Source organism: Phascolarctos cinereus, unplaced genomic scaffold, assembly GCF_003287225.1.
Source record: "Phascolarctos cinereus isolate Bilbo 61053 unplaced genomic scaffold, phaCin_HiC Scaffold_4;HRSCAF=312, whole genome shotgun sequence".
In the NCBI taxonomy this organism is placed as follows: domain Eukaryota; kingdom Metazoa; phylum Chordata; class Mammalia; order Diprotodontia; family Phascolarctidae; genus Phascolarctos; species Phascolarctos cinereus.
In genome coordinates, this window is record NW_027555847.1 from 209,024,773 (window position 1) to 209,043,139 (window position 18,367).

The 18,367-nt window shown below is 42.1% G+C and overlaps 1 protein-coding gene across 1 annotated transcript in view; it reads right to left on the reverse strand.

Annotated features, from left to right (window-relative positions):
• GPR139 (G protein-coupled receptor 139) overlaps nucleotides 1-15,587 on the reverse strand; it is a 54,063-nt gene extending 38,476 nt beyond the window's left edge. Inside the window, exon 1 of the mRNA XM_020965386.1 lies at nucleotides 15,434-15,587. Coding sequence (XP_020821045.1) covers nucleotides 15,434-15,554 — 121 coding nt within the window. The 5' untranslated portion in view covers nucleotides 15,555-15,587. The remainder of the gene's footprint in view (nucleotides 1-15,433) is intronic.
• Nucleotides 15,588-18,367: the final 2,780 nt, after the last annotated feature.

Here is an 18,367-nt window from a genome sequence, read left to right on the forward strand (position 1 = left end):
TACCTCTCCAGCAGCATACTTAATTGTTGCAAATGGGGAAAAAAAAAACCACCACAAAACACCAGCAACAAAAAACAAGTACTCAGTACCTGTTCGTTAGTGATTTTTGGCTGTGACCCCCTAATTTGGTTTGTCTGCCTTGTTGCTGCCACAGAAACCAATCTGGGTTCCTTGCATTCATGAGGCAGAGGAATGTTATTTATCTGCATTCACAAGACACCTGGCTCAGGGAGTAAATTTCTTTGACTAAACACTTAGGAAAGGCAGCATTAAGTTGTAGATCAAGAAGCAGCCTCATTTGGTAGGTGAAGAATCTAAGACACAGATTAAGCGACTTGTCCATGGTCACACAACTAGTATGTTTCTGACCTGGGAATTGAACCCACGTCCTTTTGACTCCAAACCCAGTGCCCTATCTACTAAGTCATGCTTGGGGTTTTATTATTTTTCTCTTAAGCACCTCTATGACAGATCAGGGTAAATTGACTAAAGCCCAAGTTTTTCTTCAGAGGGAAATTATTTTTTTAGTAAGTACAGTGTAACCCATGTGTGAATTGAAGCATGACCCCTGACAGTATAGATGTGGGTACAATCATTGGTGGGGGCAGGTGTCTTTCAGAAGATTTCAGTGTACCACTCAGGGTTTCTTTTGGGTTCAATAGAATCTGGTTTGTATTTCTCTTGAAATAGGTCCTTAGCTCCCCTGCAACAACCCAGGCTAACAGGGCATTAAGCATAGGAGGGGTTTTATTTAATCTGAGAGAAAACACAAATGGGTTTATGCAGAAACTCTTCCCCGATCAGGAAAACTCTCTTTTTTTTTCTTGAGAACATCCCTCTGCTGGATCCCATGTTTCCTCAGTACCTTTACCAGTCATAAGACTTATAATATCTGTGAAAGGATAGCTATGGATTACTTTTCAATGAGTGAGATTCCCTGCTATACTGATTTTTCTTTCCTTTCAGCACTATAAAGATAGTGTAGCCTGTGGACCCCCTCTTTAAGTCTAAGTGAGGCAGAGATGCCTGGACTCCTTTTTCTCCTTCCTCCAGCTAGAGTGGAGAGCTTCTCCTAGAACGTCTATTGAAGCGGGGTGCCCAAGTCAGCCCTTCATTTCCCACCCAGCTCATACTTAAAGACTTCTCCATCTTTCCTCCATGTGTACTCCCCCACACTTTTCAACTTCCTTTTGTGTATTGTATTCCCTCATTAGACTGTATGCTCCTTGAGGGTAGGGACTGCTTTTGTCTTTTCTTTGTATCCCCAGCCCTTAACATGGTGCCTGCTACTTAAATGTTTGCTTACTGACTGACTCCCATTTCTGCTTCAAATCCCTTTCCTCTCACTGAGGCCCCATCTCTCTTTCCACACATGACTTACCATCTGACATTGGCCTTTATGTGCCTGGAATTTCCTGGCAAGACTGCATAGATTTGCTCAGGCCTCCTTCTAGGTAGGCAAGTATCTTTGTGTCTCCATATTTGACCTTCTGAGCCTTGTGTGTGTCTCTATCTGTCTCTGAATTTATATCTGACTGTCTGCTTCATTCCATCTCCTTTAGATGGCCAAGCTAAAGGTCCAGCTCAGGTATGGGAAATCTTTCATTCCAGGGGCATCCCTTTGGGCTTCCTCATTGCTATTGTCATTTCTGAAGCTATCAATTTCATTTAGTGCTGGTAAAGCAATGAGAACTCAAGACAAAAATTCTCACCTTTCTAGGGAATTTATATGCCATTCAGGAGAGCAGGGGGGAAAGAGTGACATCCTCCCCCCTACGCACTTATCAAGACATGCATGCTTTGTCAGAAGTGGCAGGAAAAGAGGTAGCTTACAATCTCATAACTTGAGACAGTTATATAGGACTGAAAATAGTGCTTGTCTTTTTCTCCATCAACAACCATAGACCAGTCCTGAGAAAGTTCACCTAACAAATTTTCTATAACTCCCTTGAGCTGCTTAGCACAATGCCCGAATACAGAATAGCTGCTTAATAAAATGTTGATTGATTGATTGATTGGATCAACCTGGAAAACTTGACTGTCGATGGGAACTCCAACTTTTGTCACCTGTTTTGAAGAGGTGCAATGAAATTTAGCCTTTCCCTCTCAGAATAACCCTGGTGGTCCCCCCCCCCCATTCCATCTTAAATTATAGTACCATTATTGGGTTGCTCTTGGAGAAGTTAACCAAAGAGTAGCATTGATAGTTCTTTGGAGATAAACTCTGCCTGTGTCCAACAATCCATGGAAGATGATTTCTTATAGCAGCATTTATGATCTTTGGTACAGATGTACGAACTCCCAAATCTCATTAGTGATTGGAATTTCCAAAGCTTCTATTTCATTAACGAGCCACTCAGAATCTGAATATCCCTGTCCCCTGGCAGAATATAATTCTGCAACTCTAACACATAGTGCAGGACATTTGACATAGGGTTACTTCATCTAGAGACAGATTTAAGGCTATGGGGTGAAGGCTTTAATTCTAAAACTGTGAAGTAAACAGAGCCAAGAAAGTAATACACACAATGATTATAGCAATGTAAATAGAAATAATTACCAAAAAATAAAAAATGAATTGAAAAATTATAATGAACAAGCATGGCTTGAAAGAAGTAATATGGGAAGACACTCCCACCTCATCCCATTGCAGACCTGGGAGGTCCACAAGTGTACACTGCACCCAGTTTCAGACTGTATTGATTAATTATGCTGATTTGTTTTTGTTTGCTTTCAAATACATTTTGTTATGTGAGGTGGCTTTCTGGGAGAGGGAAGGAGAGGAATCCTGGGGAAAAACTATATAAAAGTACATCAATACAAACATTTTACAATTTTGAAACTCAACATATTCATATTGATCTTCGTGACAAGAAGGCAAATCAACTTTTTAAGAGCAGGATAATTTTGTTTCCTCCCTGTCCATCTTATTCCCATAATCCATATGTTTTGAAGTTTTACTGTGGGAATCATGTGTTTAATAATGGTCTAGATTTTAATCATTTAATCATAGATTTCAAGTGCTAGAAGAGAAGGTAGATATCATTGAGTCTAACCCTTCACTTTATTTTGTAGAGAAGGAAACTGAAGATCAGAGAATAGTGATTTTAGTTAGTGGCAAAGTCAAGACTAGAACCAAAGCTTCTGAAATCTAGATCCCTGTCATTTAGTGATGCCTTTCAATGTATTTTAAGGACATATACCCCAGTGAGGTCCAATCATAGAATCTTGGAGTTGAAAGGGACCCTGGAGGTCATCTAGACCAACCCATATTTGAAGTAGGAATCTTCTTACAAACATTCTTGATAGGTAGTTGGTTATCTCTCCTCCGCTTAGTCAACTATGTAGGAGTAAAGGAAACTGTCTTATTGAATGGCCAGTGAATCTTAAATGGAATGGGACCATGGGGCGTTTTTGTTTCCTGTTACTGCTATAGTGCAGGAGCATCCTTGCTGTGCTTCTGACTCCATGAACTTTGACAACATGATGCCTTCTCATTAGAACCTCTTTAGCCTCTGGAGTCTTCTTACCTGGAACATCCCTGCACTACACTGGCCCCCTTCTGTCACTGGTGAATTCCTTTCAGGCCTTCTTGTGGGGGATGGCCAGCCATGCGTCATCCCTTTCTCAGCTGTGTTTGAGGGCTTTCAACATTATGCCTTCTCATGGCTATATTCTGTCTATCTCCCTTCAGCTCCCTTTTATGTGTTCTTTTTTCCTATTAGAATGTAAGCTCTTTTAGGGCAGGTACTGTCTTTCTTTTTGTTTGTATTTATATTCCCATTAGTTAGCACAGTCCCTGGCATCTAGTAATTGTTTAGTAAATGCTTGTTGCTTGACTTGTATCAGTAGATGATGCTAGCAAAGAAATGAGGCAGGCACAAGATGCAGATGTTGAATGACACTATGTGGCCTTTTCCCAGACTGATCCACGAATACCTTCTAGTCCTAGTCATGGAAGTTGACAGAATCAGGAGCTGTTACAAGAACATGGCCTTTTGGATCCCCAAATCTTCTCTTATTCCTATTGCCTCCACTTTTTCTCCTCTCTTTGTGTGCCTTTGGTAAAGAATAAGAGAACTAATGTTGAAGCATGGTGTTCACTTCCTCACAGAGAAAATGATGGACTCAAGGTGCAGAATAAAACACCCATTTTGGGGATGTGGCCAATGCAAGAATTTGTTTTGTTTGGATATGCATATTTGATACGAAGATTTTTCTCCAACACCTTTTCTTCCCTCACCCCCAACCTCCCCAATCCATACCCAGGGAAGCTGTCAGAGGGAGAGAAAATTTTTGTTAATTGAAAAAAAATAAGAGGCAAAATGGACCTAAAAATATTCTTCCTTTCTTTTATAGCAGGGTAATGGAGACTTATTTTCTGTCGTAAAAGAAAAAAAAAGGCCTTGGCTACAGGAGGCTCTGGAGATGGAGAAAATAAATGAGTGTTGAAGAAACAGTGTTGTTTTGCCCTTGAGCAGGAGGAGAAATCTTAGGAAAAGTTGGATGAAGAGTGGGACACAGGGATGATTGAAGGAGTTTGGCCAGTTTGAGGGATTTAAGTGGAAAATTTGATTTAAGTGAGAAAAGTGTGAGAGAGGTGGAAGGTGACCAGTATGTCTGATAACTTCTTTAGCTTTCCAGAGGATTGTTGAAACAGTCTTGGCCTCAAGGAGTGTCTGGAGTGGACAGATCAGTTGAGGGGACTTTCTTTCAGGAAGAGTGATAAGAGCAAAACTTTCTGTGTCTCCTCTATATGTCCCACCCCTCATGTCTGACAGGACAGGTGTTAAATCAGAAGTTTTCTTATCCTTTAAAGTTTGTTTACATGTTTCTATAATTAGTCCTAATGCTTGTTTAGATAAAGTGACTGATCATAACTGCTTCTAGTTTATATACTTCATGATTTGTGAGTAGATAGTGTCAAGGGAAAGGACACAAGTGAGAAAGAAAAGGACATAGAGCACGGACCCTTTCTGTTGTAATTGTGGCTGAGGGCCGTGGAGATAGTGAGAGAGAATCTAATTGATTTCATATTTTATAAAATATAATTTTCCAAAGCAGAGCAAGCAGGAATCTGATTTTTTTTAAAGATCAAAATGAGAGGTGAAAATAGTAAAATTATCTCTGTGGGAGAGGGCAGAATAGCTGTTGTTGTCATGTTGCCCATTCCCCCATTGTTCCCTCTTGCTGTGCTCACAGAGACTCAAGCCCACCCTTGTGCCCGACTCCTGAAGGGTGAGAAGTAACCAGAGAGTAGAACACACCAAAGAGGAGGAAAAGAGGAGTGTATGGAGATTGAAGACACTCATTTACCAAGTGTGGGAGCCAAAGGAGAGAGGGTGAGAATCCTACTTCTCCCTTCCTATAGTAGTACAACTGATGAGTTTTTTGCTTCATGCAACAAACCCTCAAAGTCACACTATTATAACAGGAAAAAGGTACCTAGGACAGGTGGAAGGAAGTAGGTGGCGCAAATAATAGCAACTGACATTTATGTTTTGCTTCAAGGTTTGCAAAGCTCTTTATATACATTTCCCCCCATTTTCATGACAATCCTGAGAGTGGTACTACAGGGTTTGGGGTTTGGACCTTTTATATTATTGATATATTTATTATAAGAGAGTTCCTGTTGAAGAACTTCCTCTATTGAAAATTGTAAAATGGCAATGTAATTTTTTGAATTAGGAAGTTGGCTGCATCACTGAAAAGTTGAATAACTTGCCCAGAGTCACACAGACAGTCTATGTTGGGGACAGGATTTGAATCTCCATTTTACTAATCCTGAGGCCAGCATTATTAATTAATCCACTACATTATTCAAGGTGTTTAATTTCATTTTCAGGATGCAGTCAAGAATGGTACTGTCTTTGAAAAATGCTGATCAAGTTTGGTTTGGGTAAACATATGAGAGTGATTCTCCTGTATTTTGAAGGGGATTGCCATCTAATTTTCACTAACCAAAGAATTCTAGAGATAGGAAGAACCTGGTCTAGCTTCCTGCTTCAGGCAATGACATGCTAGGTATATTGTAGGCAATCAAAAACTATGTATTGGGAACTTGGCATCTATTGTGTTATGAGAGAATCAAGCTTTCAGAGCATAAATGATGCTCCTGTCATAAAAACATCCCACACTCTTCTTCTATAGCCCTCTGCTGGCAACCTAAGTATTTGGCCAACAGTTATACAAAATCTTGGGTTCTGCTTTGAATAGATTTATAAAATGTTAGAGCAGAAAGGGAACTCTGATGAAGGAATATAGTGCCCTTGACTCCCTTGATATGACCAGTAAGTTTCCTTTCCAGGTCACTTTCCTAATCACATCCCCCTATTCTGTAGTCATGAGGATATGTTTCCCTTATAGACTATCAAGGGTCACTGGTATTGCAGTGCTGCTGTGGCCCATTCTCTCTGTCAAGCTGATCAGACTAAATGCCTTTCATTTGTGAAATGATGGCCATGAAGGTGACATTTCTCATCTTCCTTCACTATGCAGTGGTATTGCAGGGAGGCTCAGTCTTCTTTCAGTTGCCTAGACTCAGAAAAAAATGACAGCTTGGTCATCAGTGGGAGTTACTAACTGATAGTACCAGGATGAGAATTTTCTTTGTGCCTCAGGCCTTCTCCTAAAGTCTCCTTAGATAGTGCTTTCTGATTTTCGCAACAAAAAGGTGTCCTTGCTAGGAGGACATCCTGGATTCTCTCATTTCTCTTTGCCAACATTTTTCCTGGAGGGTAAAGATGGGGGTGGGTAGGGGGCAGAAAGAAATGCTTTAGGAAGGAGGGGGTGTGACAAGTGTGCTTCTGTGCATAATATATGAGGTATGGTGACAAAGTAATGTTACTGTTTTTTAAATACACAACATCCTTGATTGTTTGAGCTAGAGAAGACCTTAGAGTACATCTAATCCAACCCTGTCATCATATAGCTAAGGAAATTGAGACCCTTGGAATTTAAATGATTTACCCAAGGTCATGCAGTCAGTTAACAGCAGAGCTAGAATTGGAATGCAACTCTCCTATGCTATTTTCATTATACCAAAAACATTCTGAGCTTCTCTTTGGAAATTTCCTTCAGACTCTGTGGCATATTATGTTTTAAAAATTATTGTCATTATTACTAATAGCAACCATATTTTGCATATGTTGAAAATACTTTTACATATTCTTGTTTTTGATTGTATATGTTATCAAATTAATGACTTTAATGATGACAAATTCATCATATTTTGTTGATGACTTTGAGAAACAATAAAATTTATTGAGGGCCAAATGTAGTAAATAAGTTAGATTATTAAGCCAGATCTGGTCTTTTTTTTTTCAGGTTTGACCAAAGTAATTAGACTTTATTACAAATAGACCCATTTACTTTTGTAACTGGTAGATTTTTTCTGAAGGCAATTCCCACAGAGGGATTCCAAATAGATTTCAAACAATGGCATCCTTGTTGGAAAAGGAGACCCTTTAGAAAGAGTCAACATTCATCAATGGACCCATGCATTTAGGTATGCTTATCAAATTTACCTCATTGCTGGACAGTTACGCATAAAGGAATGAAGATTCGAGTGATGGATAGGTCACTCTCCCCTTCCCCCAGATGTGTCTTGTCAAGTTCTCTAGTGTGATAAAGGTAGACTAGGTTAATAAGCACTGCCGTTTTATAACAAGCAAGCCAGGGACTAAATTCTTCCTTTTTTGTGTTCCAGAGCCTATTCCTCTGTACCACAGGACACCTTTTACTTATTTGTCTTTTTCTGCCATTGCCCTATTTCACCACCTTCGAGGGATGCTATTCATCTTCTTTATTAGGGCAGGTGATGTTGCTTGTACTCTTTTCCATGGAGTTGTGCTGATCAAGCAAAGGAGTGCATGGGAACAATTGGAATCTAGCCATTGGCCATCTCTAGCCTGTGCTGTGCTGTGATGTATGTGTGTGATTCCCTCTGTTCAAAACAATTTAACTGATAACTTGCCTTTCACATTAGATTAGAATGAAAAGAAATGGATGTAGCAATATGTTATTCCCCTGACTCTGCCAATACACAACACCTTGGCAAACCAGAAGAAAAGTTAACCCCTGATATTTAGGCCTTCATGTTCATGGGCTTCAGCCCGTTTCTTCCCTCCAAACTAGGGAGTAATTTGGTTTATTTCCATAAAGGTCAGGGCCAGATGTTTCTCCCATTCTATCGGCTTATAATATATCAAGCATATTGAGACTCAAGTGGGTAGCAGCAAGGTAATTAAAAAACTTAAAATTAAAATGTGCTGCAGTTGAGAAAGCACTGGCCTGAGTGTCAGGAGATCTCATATCTAGTCCTGACTCTGCCATTATCTAGTTGGTTATATCACTTGACCTACATTATATCATCTATAAAATGAGGTGGCTAAACTAGACAACCATTAAGGTCCTCCCCAGCTTTAAATTACTATGGTAATTATGGCATTTGGTTGAGGCAAAGGATAAAGTGCTGGATTTGGGCTTTGGGAAGATCTTGGTTTGAATCCTATCTAAGACACTTACTAGCTGTGTGACCCTGGTTAAATTACTTACTTTCTATCTGCCTCATTTTCCTCTTCTATAAAATGGGGATAATAATAGTACTTACCACCTAGAGTTATTGTGAGGATCAGATTCTATATCTATTTACTATCTATCCATATATGTGTGTATATATCTATATCTATATCTATATCTATATCTATATCTATATCTATATCTATATCTATACACACACACACATACACACACGCACACATACATACACACATATATCTACTTGCAAACATGAAAGTGCTATATAAATTTCAACTATTAGTAAACCATTATTTCTTCCATGGATGACCTTGGGGAAGTTACTTTACCATTTTGAATTTCCATGTTTGAAACATGTGAAATGGGGGGGGGGGATTCAGACTAGATTAATATTTCTTCCAGTTGTAAAATTCAATGTCTCTGTGATTTAAAAGCAGCTGGTCCATGATGAACCCTCCTCTTGAGAAAATAAACTATGACTTACTTTCTAGAAAAGTGAAACTTCTCTCTTAAAAACCCAGTACATTCTACCAAGAAACCCCACCTCCCAATCTTGGCTTACTTAAAGGTATAGAACCTGGCCCTTCCTGCATTTCTTTGTGTTGATACAAAGAACTATCCCTGACATGGTATAGAGTAGGAGTTTTTGGCCTGAGATCTATAAACCTCCAATAAGTCTAGAGGCCTGTGAATTTGCATGGGGAAAAGATTTTTTTCAGTAGCTTCTAACTGAAATTCAATATTTCTATCAATTATGATTTAGGCAACAATTACTCTGAGACGGGGGTGCATAGGCTTCACCAGACTGCTGAAGGGGTCCATGAGGCAAGCAAACAAAGGTTAAGAATCCCTGATGTAGAACAAAGCCCTCTAGAGGATTGAGGTGGTAGTGACAGTGGTAAGAGAAAGGGGTATTATGGGTTTGTGTTATGAATCCAAGATATAAATTGTAGCTGTAAAATTAGGAACTGGAGTCTTGGGTTCTAGGCATGGCTTTGCTGCTGCTGTGCTCTATGATCAGGGACAAATCACTTCCCAGAATGGCTCCCCCCTCCCCCTTTAGTCTAAACACTTTGCAAACTCATATCTGAGCCAAAGTCCGAAGCTTACCCTAAGATATTTCATGCTATTCAAACTTTCCTGGCTATTCCAGTTCATTGAATCAGAGTCATAGTTAATATTTCTTTCTTAGATGCATATTTCAGTTTCTCTTTTTGTTTTCCCACCCCAGTCCTCATGAACCTGGCTCACTCTTATTCCTTATTTGGTGTCCCACCCATTTTTAACCTATGGATATTCTGGGATGCTCTCTGCAGTGACTTCTATATCAACATCACCTATATTTTGGGGTATAGGACACTGGCAGTGCTGATGTTAAACTCCCTGCTCCGCTACCCCCAAAGCCATATGAGAAGGGATATGCCAAAGGTAGAAGAATAGCTGCTACCTTTCTATCTTTATTAATGGCCCCAGCTAGTCAGTTTAGAGGTAAGATTTGTCCATTTCAATCACCAGATGCATTTTGTAGCTTTATATGAGGTTAAACAACATCTGATCATTTCTAGCGATTTTACTGAACCAGATACAACTATTTGAGGTCAGGGAAAAATAAGCTCATGCGTCATTCTCCTAATATTTTGGAATCTTGCTAGAACAGGGTCCATAATAGAATGTGGCTTGATACAAGGCAGTTTAGACAAAGCATTGAATTATTAGATGTCAGTTTTTGAAACAACTCCAGAGATCATCAGAGGATCATAGTTCTAGAGATAGAAAGGGACCTCAGAAGTTGTCCAGTCCAACGTTCTCATCTTTAAGATGAGGAAATAGAGGCTGAGGGAAGGGAAGTGATTTGTTCTCAAAATTACTAAGTGTCACAGATGGGATTTGAATCCAAGGCCAAATCCTTTGACCCCAGAGCCTCTTTCCACTTTGCTATGCTGACTCTAATTTGATTCTCTCATTTTACTTCCAAGCCGTGGGCGGCAAAGTAATTTAGCCAAGGTCATTCATGTAATAGGCAACAGGGCTGTGACTAGATTCAGGTGCCCAACATTCTGTCTCCTACACAGCTCACCTGTAAGGCAGCTTTATGAGAAGGTATATTGCAAACCTAGTTGGAGGGAGGTCCTGTATTAGGAGAATCTATTCATGATGTGAAAACAAGAACAACTTTACAAGTCAAACCAGCAAGCAGTGGATTTAGGATTTTGCCATATGATGTTGCATGCTGTTCGATGAAGTGTCCAAATAAGCTCTCATCTGATCTTAGTGAAGAATGTCAGAGGGTAAAGTAGGTATTTTTTTTGTAAATATGTCAGAAGTTCAAGCATCCAAGATGTCATTGTTTTCCTCACTATAAGTAGAAGGCACAGTTCCTTGGGGACTGTGTAAGTAGAATGGCTTCAAATGCTACTTTGGCCCAAACAATCTGTTACCTGTACAATCTCACCTTGACCCTCTTTGAATGTAGGTAGGGCTAGCCTTTGGATGACATATGTTGTGTCTTGAATTCTAGATTTGGGATTGGGAAGACCTGAGGTCAAGTATAATCTCTGACACTTACAACGAGCTCTGTGGCCATGAGGCAGCTGGTGGCTTAGTGGATAGCATGCTGGGCCTTGAGACAGAAAGAACTGAGTTTAAACCTGGCTGCAAACCTTTATTAGTAGTATGATCCTAGGCAAGTCACTTACTTAATCTTTATGTGACTCAGTTTCTTCTACTGTAAAGTGTGGATAATAATGATACCCACCTCCCAGGGCTGTTGCAGAGATAAAATGGGTTAATATTTGTAAGTTGCTTAACACAGTGCCTGGAACATAGTTGGCATTTAATGTTTCCTTCCTTCTTTTCTTCCCCCCTCCCTCCCCTTCATGTCCCCTCTCCTCCCTTTCCCCTACCTCCCTTCTCTCCTCCCCTTCCCTCCCCTTCCCTTCTTAACCTTCTGTATTTTAGTTGACCTATCGGTAAATTGGAGATGATATCTATAGTTTCTACCTCACAAGTTTGTTTGAGGCTCAGATGAGCCAACATACATAAAATACTTTGTAAACTTCATAGTACAATGTAAAGAACACTTAGCTCTGAAGTCAGAGATCTAGGTTCAAATCCAGCTTTAGATGATTACTATCTTGGTGATCTTGAACATGTCACAAATCACTGGACTGGTGAGGTTTCTTGGGGCTCTCACTCTTTGATCCTAAAAATAGCCAATTTTCAGCTCCGTACTTGAAACCTTTCCAGTTTGTTTGTACTGGCAAGAACTTACACATGGTTTTAAGTATACAGGTATCTTCTAATAACTCCTAACAACCACCCCCTTTATTATTAAATAACTCCATTACCCATGAATATTGATTGTGTACCCATTATGGGTTTCACAACTGTAATCCATGTGAAAAATGACTAAAAAATGGCAAATGGAGGTTTCTATAAGAGACCACTGGGTTTGATGGTATTGCTGAAAACTGTCACTTTGACACTGTGAGCCTCAGTTGCTTTATCTGTAAAGAGAAGGAGTTAGACTAGATGAATAATAAAGTTTATTCCAACTCTAAATCCTATGAGTATGTGACTGGCATCATAGATCCCAGGGAATCTTTGTTTTTGTTGTCATTGTTGAGTCATTCAGTTTGGTCCAATTCTTCATGAACCCATGGACATGGACATGCCAATGTTGTCCATGGGCTTTTCTTGACTAAGGGAACCTTAAAGGCTATGAAGTCCAATCTCTTCATTTCACAGATGAGGAAACCGAGGCACAGAGAAGCAATTGGTCCAGGATCACACAGCTAGCAAGTATCTGAGATGGAAATTGAATCCAGGTCTTGAGTCTAAGTCCCTTACCCTATGTATTATATCAAGACATTTCTCAACTATGTGGCCTTTCACAGTCCTTTCCTGCCATGTCTTATGATGTTGGACAGTTTCTGGAGAGGATTGCTCTCTCCCTCCAGTTACCATCCTGCTTCCCCTTCATTGTAGCATAGCTCACACCCACTCCACATTCAACTCCAAATTCCCATAAACATTTCCTACCCACAGTGCTGTGCTAATTTGGAACACTTTGGGTGAGCCCACTGCTGGGAACAGTAATTCAATTAAAATCTCAGTTTTCAACAATATCATCAAACCCTGTGGTCTGTTACTTCACACCCAGCTTAACTGTGTGTTCCTGTCAGCTGCAGAATAATGAGAGTTCTCTAATTGGGGGGAGGGGGAGGGTATTACACTGAAAGTCTCAGTAATAGGAGTAATATGCTGAGCTAAGTACTTTTTCTTTGCCTCTGCCTCCTCAGGCTCTTCCCAGGCTGATGGGTGAATCTAGTCGGTCATTCAGCTCCTAATAACCACCTGCATTTTCTGTTAAATAACTCTAGTGCCCATGAATATTGCTTCTGTATACACTGCAGACTTCACAACTGTAGTCAGTGCAAAAAACAACTAAATAAAACAATGCCTTTTCCCGCTCAGACATGACCCTTGAACCACCCTTGCAAGCAATTTTCAAAAATCATTGGACCGTGAAATTTGCACATGCCCCATCCCCATCCCCCATTCCCTGCAGCCACCCCCTTTTTCATCTGGCCATATCTACTCTCCTCCCCCTTGCCTTACACAGCGAGGCTGGAGCAGACACCTTCAGAGTTCCCTTCCCCACCCATCAATGATTCCATACAAAATAAGATGTCCAATTTTTCTTTTCTTCCAAATGCCCCATTTTTACTCTTCCTTTCATCTTGTTACTTTCAGGCTCTTTGCACAGGCTCCTGGTTGGGGGGGGTCGCTTTCACTTCATGGTCCTCCTACCTCTTATTTCTGTCTGGGCAAGTCCTTGCTTTTGAAGCTTCCTTAATTGGCATCAGATCCAGACTCTGAAGGTCTGAGCTGTCCAGCATTTTGTCACCTAGAGACACAAGTCCCCATTTTTGGCGCCATCACCTTGGGATGACATTCTGTCCCTTCAATCTCTAAAGATGATGTAGCTAAAGGAGAAAGGTAGGAAATGAGGTGAACGCGGCTAGCCTGCCATCCTGAGGGAGAAAATTCTGAGGTTAGTAAACTATTACTCTGTCTTGGCTATGTGTACTTTGGGGAGAAACAGGAGATTAGTGTTTCCTGTTTTCCCTCTGGCACTTATTGCCACTAGAAAACTCAGTTATCAAAGGGTGCATCAGGAAGGAGCAAGGGAAGCCCAGGAGAGAAAAATTTGTTTGCTGGACAAGAATTATTCCATATGTACAATACTTACAATATATGTTCTCATTTGCCTGGTCTGACAATAATTTGCCTTCTTTTTTTCTTCTAAGATAGCAGTGATTAATTCTTAATAATCACATTGTGGAGTTTCACTTATATTCAAGAAAGTGGAGAACCTTGGAAATGAGTACTTTTTTTTTTATGGCTATCCACTTCAGTGGAACAAAAAGGAAATGAGATAAAAACAAACAACAGTGATGGTTGATGGAGACCCTGAGGCTCTTTGAATGCATTTGGAGGGTAATCTCAAGATTCAAATCAATTAACAATCAACAAGCATTTATTAAGCACCTGCTATGTGCCATATACTGTGCTGGCTGGGTATACAAAGTGCAAATTGGAACTGTTCCTGTCCCCAAGTAGTTTGCGTTCTATCCAGGGTAGCCGTGCATAGTCTCAGTTCAGGCTTTCTTCTTTCTCCTCCCCCATCCCCCAGGCCTTCCCAAGTACTGGTTGTAAAGGATGGATCTGTGGCTAAAGTGTATATGTGTATGAGGGGAGGGGGGTCTATAGGGGTGGGGTTCTGAAATTCCTGATTCCTCCTGAGCCTCTTGAAAGGAGGTATCCAAAGTGCAGTGGGCTCCCTCACATAACGGATCCGAACATAAGAAAGAAAACCCACACTCCTTCCTTCCTTTCAGGAATTCTGTACGAATCTCAGCTACACTTTAGGTAGAAGATGGAGAGGGTTGGGGCAAAAGAATAATCTCCACAGCGCTGCCTCCTAGGACAAGAGATTAGAAAGAAAAGCAAAGCCAAGGGGCAAGGACGGTGCTCAAGGAGACCATCACCAGGGAGGCTGTGGTGATATGTGTGTGTGTGTGTGTGTGTGTGTGTGTGTGTGTGTGTATGTGTGTGTGTGCATGTGCATGTGTGTGCGTGCGCGCGTGCTCTCATCATTTCTAAGACACAGATCGAGGAGATCTATCCCATCCCCCCTGCTCCCAGCCCCCTCCCCAACCATTCCTTAGATCCCCTACTCCCTGGGGAACAGTAGATCTGGAATACAAAGGGACAGACAAAGTGCACTTTTCCATCCTCTTTCCTCAGAGAAAGATCAGTAGTGTCTCCTTTTTGATCTCAGACTTGATCTTGGGGTTAAGTCAGGACAGCCTCTCCGGCGCTTGGGGGGGCAGGGGTCTGGACAACCAGAGGACTCAGGAAACTGACTGTCCCAACCTGGGCTGGAAGGAGGCAGAGGACAGGATGGGCGGGCATCTTCTCATCCCTCCCCTGCACTTTGCCAAAGCAGCTGTCTACAATGCTCCAAGAGCAGTGCCCCAGCTGCAGGCATATCCCAGGTGCTTAGTGGGTATCAACTTTCCCAGCGGAAATCCCTTCGCTGCCTTTTGGGTATAAACTTTTCTGGTATGGTCAGCTGGGGATGGGTGGGCTGGGGGAATTGGTGGTAAGAGTTCAGCATAGTGGGGAGTCAGGGACTTCGGTCATACCACCACCCCCTCCTCACCTCGCAGTTGATTTGCCCCGCAGCCCTCACGCATCTTCCCTTACAGTCCCCTCCGGAAGCCACACATAGGCACGCAGACACCCTGACACCCGCATACACAGACCTACATGCCACCCCCTCCCATCCTGTGTCTTACACACATATACACATGCACACGTCCCTTACCTGGCAAGCCAAGGCAGAGTAGGAGGCTGTAGTAGACGACCGGCACCAAGCCCAAGCCGCAAGCATAGCGGTTATGGGAGAAGAGTGAGCTGTTGGTGAGATGGAAATGTGTGTGCTCCATGAGATCTGGGGAGGGCTCTCCGGGGCGCACGTCTTAGCCGCCTCCCAGTCCGGTTCTGGCTTCCAGCCTCCAAGCAGCCAGTGCAGTGGCAGCGGCTGCTGTGGCTCTTCAGCGCCTCCTTCCTCACAGGACCTCCTTCTACCCCCAACCCCCGCCCCTCTCCTGAACTCCTTGCTCCTTCCCCACCCCCTCCTTCCTTTCCTCTCTGCCTCCTGCACCTGCCTGTCCGCACTTGCTGCGCCCTGGAGTCCTCACTCTATCTTCCAGATCCCACCCTACCCCCCAAGTAGTCTCCAGGGGCACAGGCTCGCTGCAGTGGTTTTTTAGGAAGGCAATAGGGGATAAGGTGGAGGATCCCCATTATCCCTTCTCCCCCAAACTGTGGCTGATCAGCTTCCCAGTGGGAATGGAGAGGAGATATCTCTTGCTTTTGGGGGTGGTGGAGGCACTTGATTCTCTTGTCCCTAAAACCTAGAAAGGGATTCTGAAATGTCTCTTCCTAGCCCCTTCTAGTCCTCAGAAGAATGGGGGAGCTGTTTCACTCAAAGAGCAGGCAGGCTGGAGTTAACAGGGAGGAGGGGGATGGGCTATGAAGGAGAAGGAGGGCTGAATGTAAGGACAAAGTGCTCCCTTTCCCCCCAGGAGGGGCTTGATGTGGGTATGACTTGTAATTTCCAGCAGAGGCTCAGGTGGCAATGAGAGTTGAACACCTCTTGTGTCCTCATTTTGCCTTCCTCTTCCCCCTTCTTTTCCCGGTTCATTGTGCATCCAGACTGTCTAATCTCCCTCCCCTGCCTCCCCCCCCATTCTTTCCCCTCTCTCTCATCTACACCAGGCCTAAATCTATTCAGGAGAAGCTGCACTATCCCTAGGCTTTGATCCACACTTGGCAAGGACAGAAAAATATCAGAGGTGTGTTTTGGGGTGTGGGAGTAGGAAGAGGGCAAAAGGTTAATAGGAAACCTTCTAGGAGACTTAGGAGATAATAAATGCCAAGCTATTGGTTATTTTCCTCTATATATGTACCTCCTGGGAGCCTTCCCCACAGGACTGGACCAGAGATACTGAGTCTGCCTGCCCTGGGGAAGGAACATAAGCTTTAGGAGCATTGAACTTTCACCACAGGGAAGGGGGGGAGGGAGAGAGAGGGAGATGTATGCATGTATGTATGTATGTATGTATGTATGTTCCTGGAGCTGCTTCCTTTCCTGTACATTAGAAGATGTAGGTGAGATCCCCACCTCCAGGGCACAGTAGGAGAAAGCTTAAAGGGGTCATGAGGCTTGGGCTTGAGACAATAGCTATTATGTTCAGTGTTAGCCCTACTTGTCAGTGGAGTAGGTGGTGACCTCATATTCACACCCCCCCCCCCCCTTGTTTCCCTGCCTAAAGTCTTACAATTTGAGCTACTACTTAAGGTTAATACACTGAATTTCTGGAAGGCTCTTGTGGAAAAGCAACATGAGCTGAGAAGGTTGGTCATAAATATACACTAAGTTTATCAGATTAGCAAATGGGTCCTCTGGCACCTTTTCCCAACCCCTTTACCCAGTGAAGTACAAGACAGTCCAGAATAGAGGATACCCGTGGGGAGGAATGTCCTTGATGAGGCATTACCTGCTGTGGCAGGATGTCAAAACTAATCAAGAAGAAAGTGACATATCATGGCATTATAAAAAGAGTATTAGATTTAGCATCAGAAGAGCTGGGTTTGAGTCCCAGCTCCAATACTTGCTCTCCATATGACGGGCATTGGGGAAGTTACTTTCTGACCATCAGTTTGCTCATCTGCAAAAATGGGGATAATAAAGCCACTTCACAGGGTTCTTGTGAAAATTGAGTGAGATCATGCAAGTAAGGGGTTTCGAAATTATAAAGTGCCAGTTAAATGTAAATTACAGTTTTGATGAAATTGTATAGTTCCTCCAGGAAAAGGAGGTAATCTAGTTTAGTAGAAAAAGTCCTGCACTAAGAGCCAGGAAAACCCAAGTATAAGGCCTAGCTCTGCAACTGAGACTTGTATTAATAACCTTGGACAACTCATTTCCCTTTGGTAGACCTTGGTTTTCTCATCTTTAACATTGATTTAATCTATGTTTGGCTCATAGTGATTGCTTTGAGCAGTTTACAAAACTTTTATTACCAAATATCTTTTTTTTCTTAAAAACTATAATTTTTAAAAAGCCCTCATTATTTTCCAATTGCTACTATCCCCTTTGTGAGTCCTGTTCCTCTTTGGATTTGATCATCTTTTGGATTGGATCTTTCTCTTGGGGTTCACTGTGTGTGTTCACATTGCTGCTGCACTAAGACTGTAGAAGACGCAGGGTTTTATGGCAGAGAATTCAGATATTTTACTGGTCTGCAGTAAGATTTAGGCTGGAGCAAAAAAAACCTGTGTTTAATGAGATAAAGTATTTTTGGTACTTGCTCGACCCTCCTTCTCAGGCATCACAGAATCCCATCCTATTAGAGGTGGAAAAGACACGAGAAATCATTGAGTCCAGTGTTTCCCAACCGAAATCTTTTTTTTTTTTTCGGGTTCTCCTGCTTTGACTGTAGCCAGTGTCATACTGAGTCCAAAGAGTATGATTGACTGAGTGGGAGGAAAAACTTCCAGGAAGTGTATGGGATATGATCATCTTGACCTTCCTTGCTCCTCCACACTCAGAGTCATAGCCCTTTGGAGTTGTGCCTTAGTCTAGAGCAAAGAGTATCTGGTCCTTAAGATCTCAGGACCATAGGTTTATAGTTCTAGAGCTGAAAGGGTAACACTAGTGGCCATCTAGTCCAACTTCCTTATTTCACATATG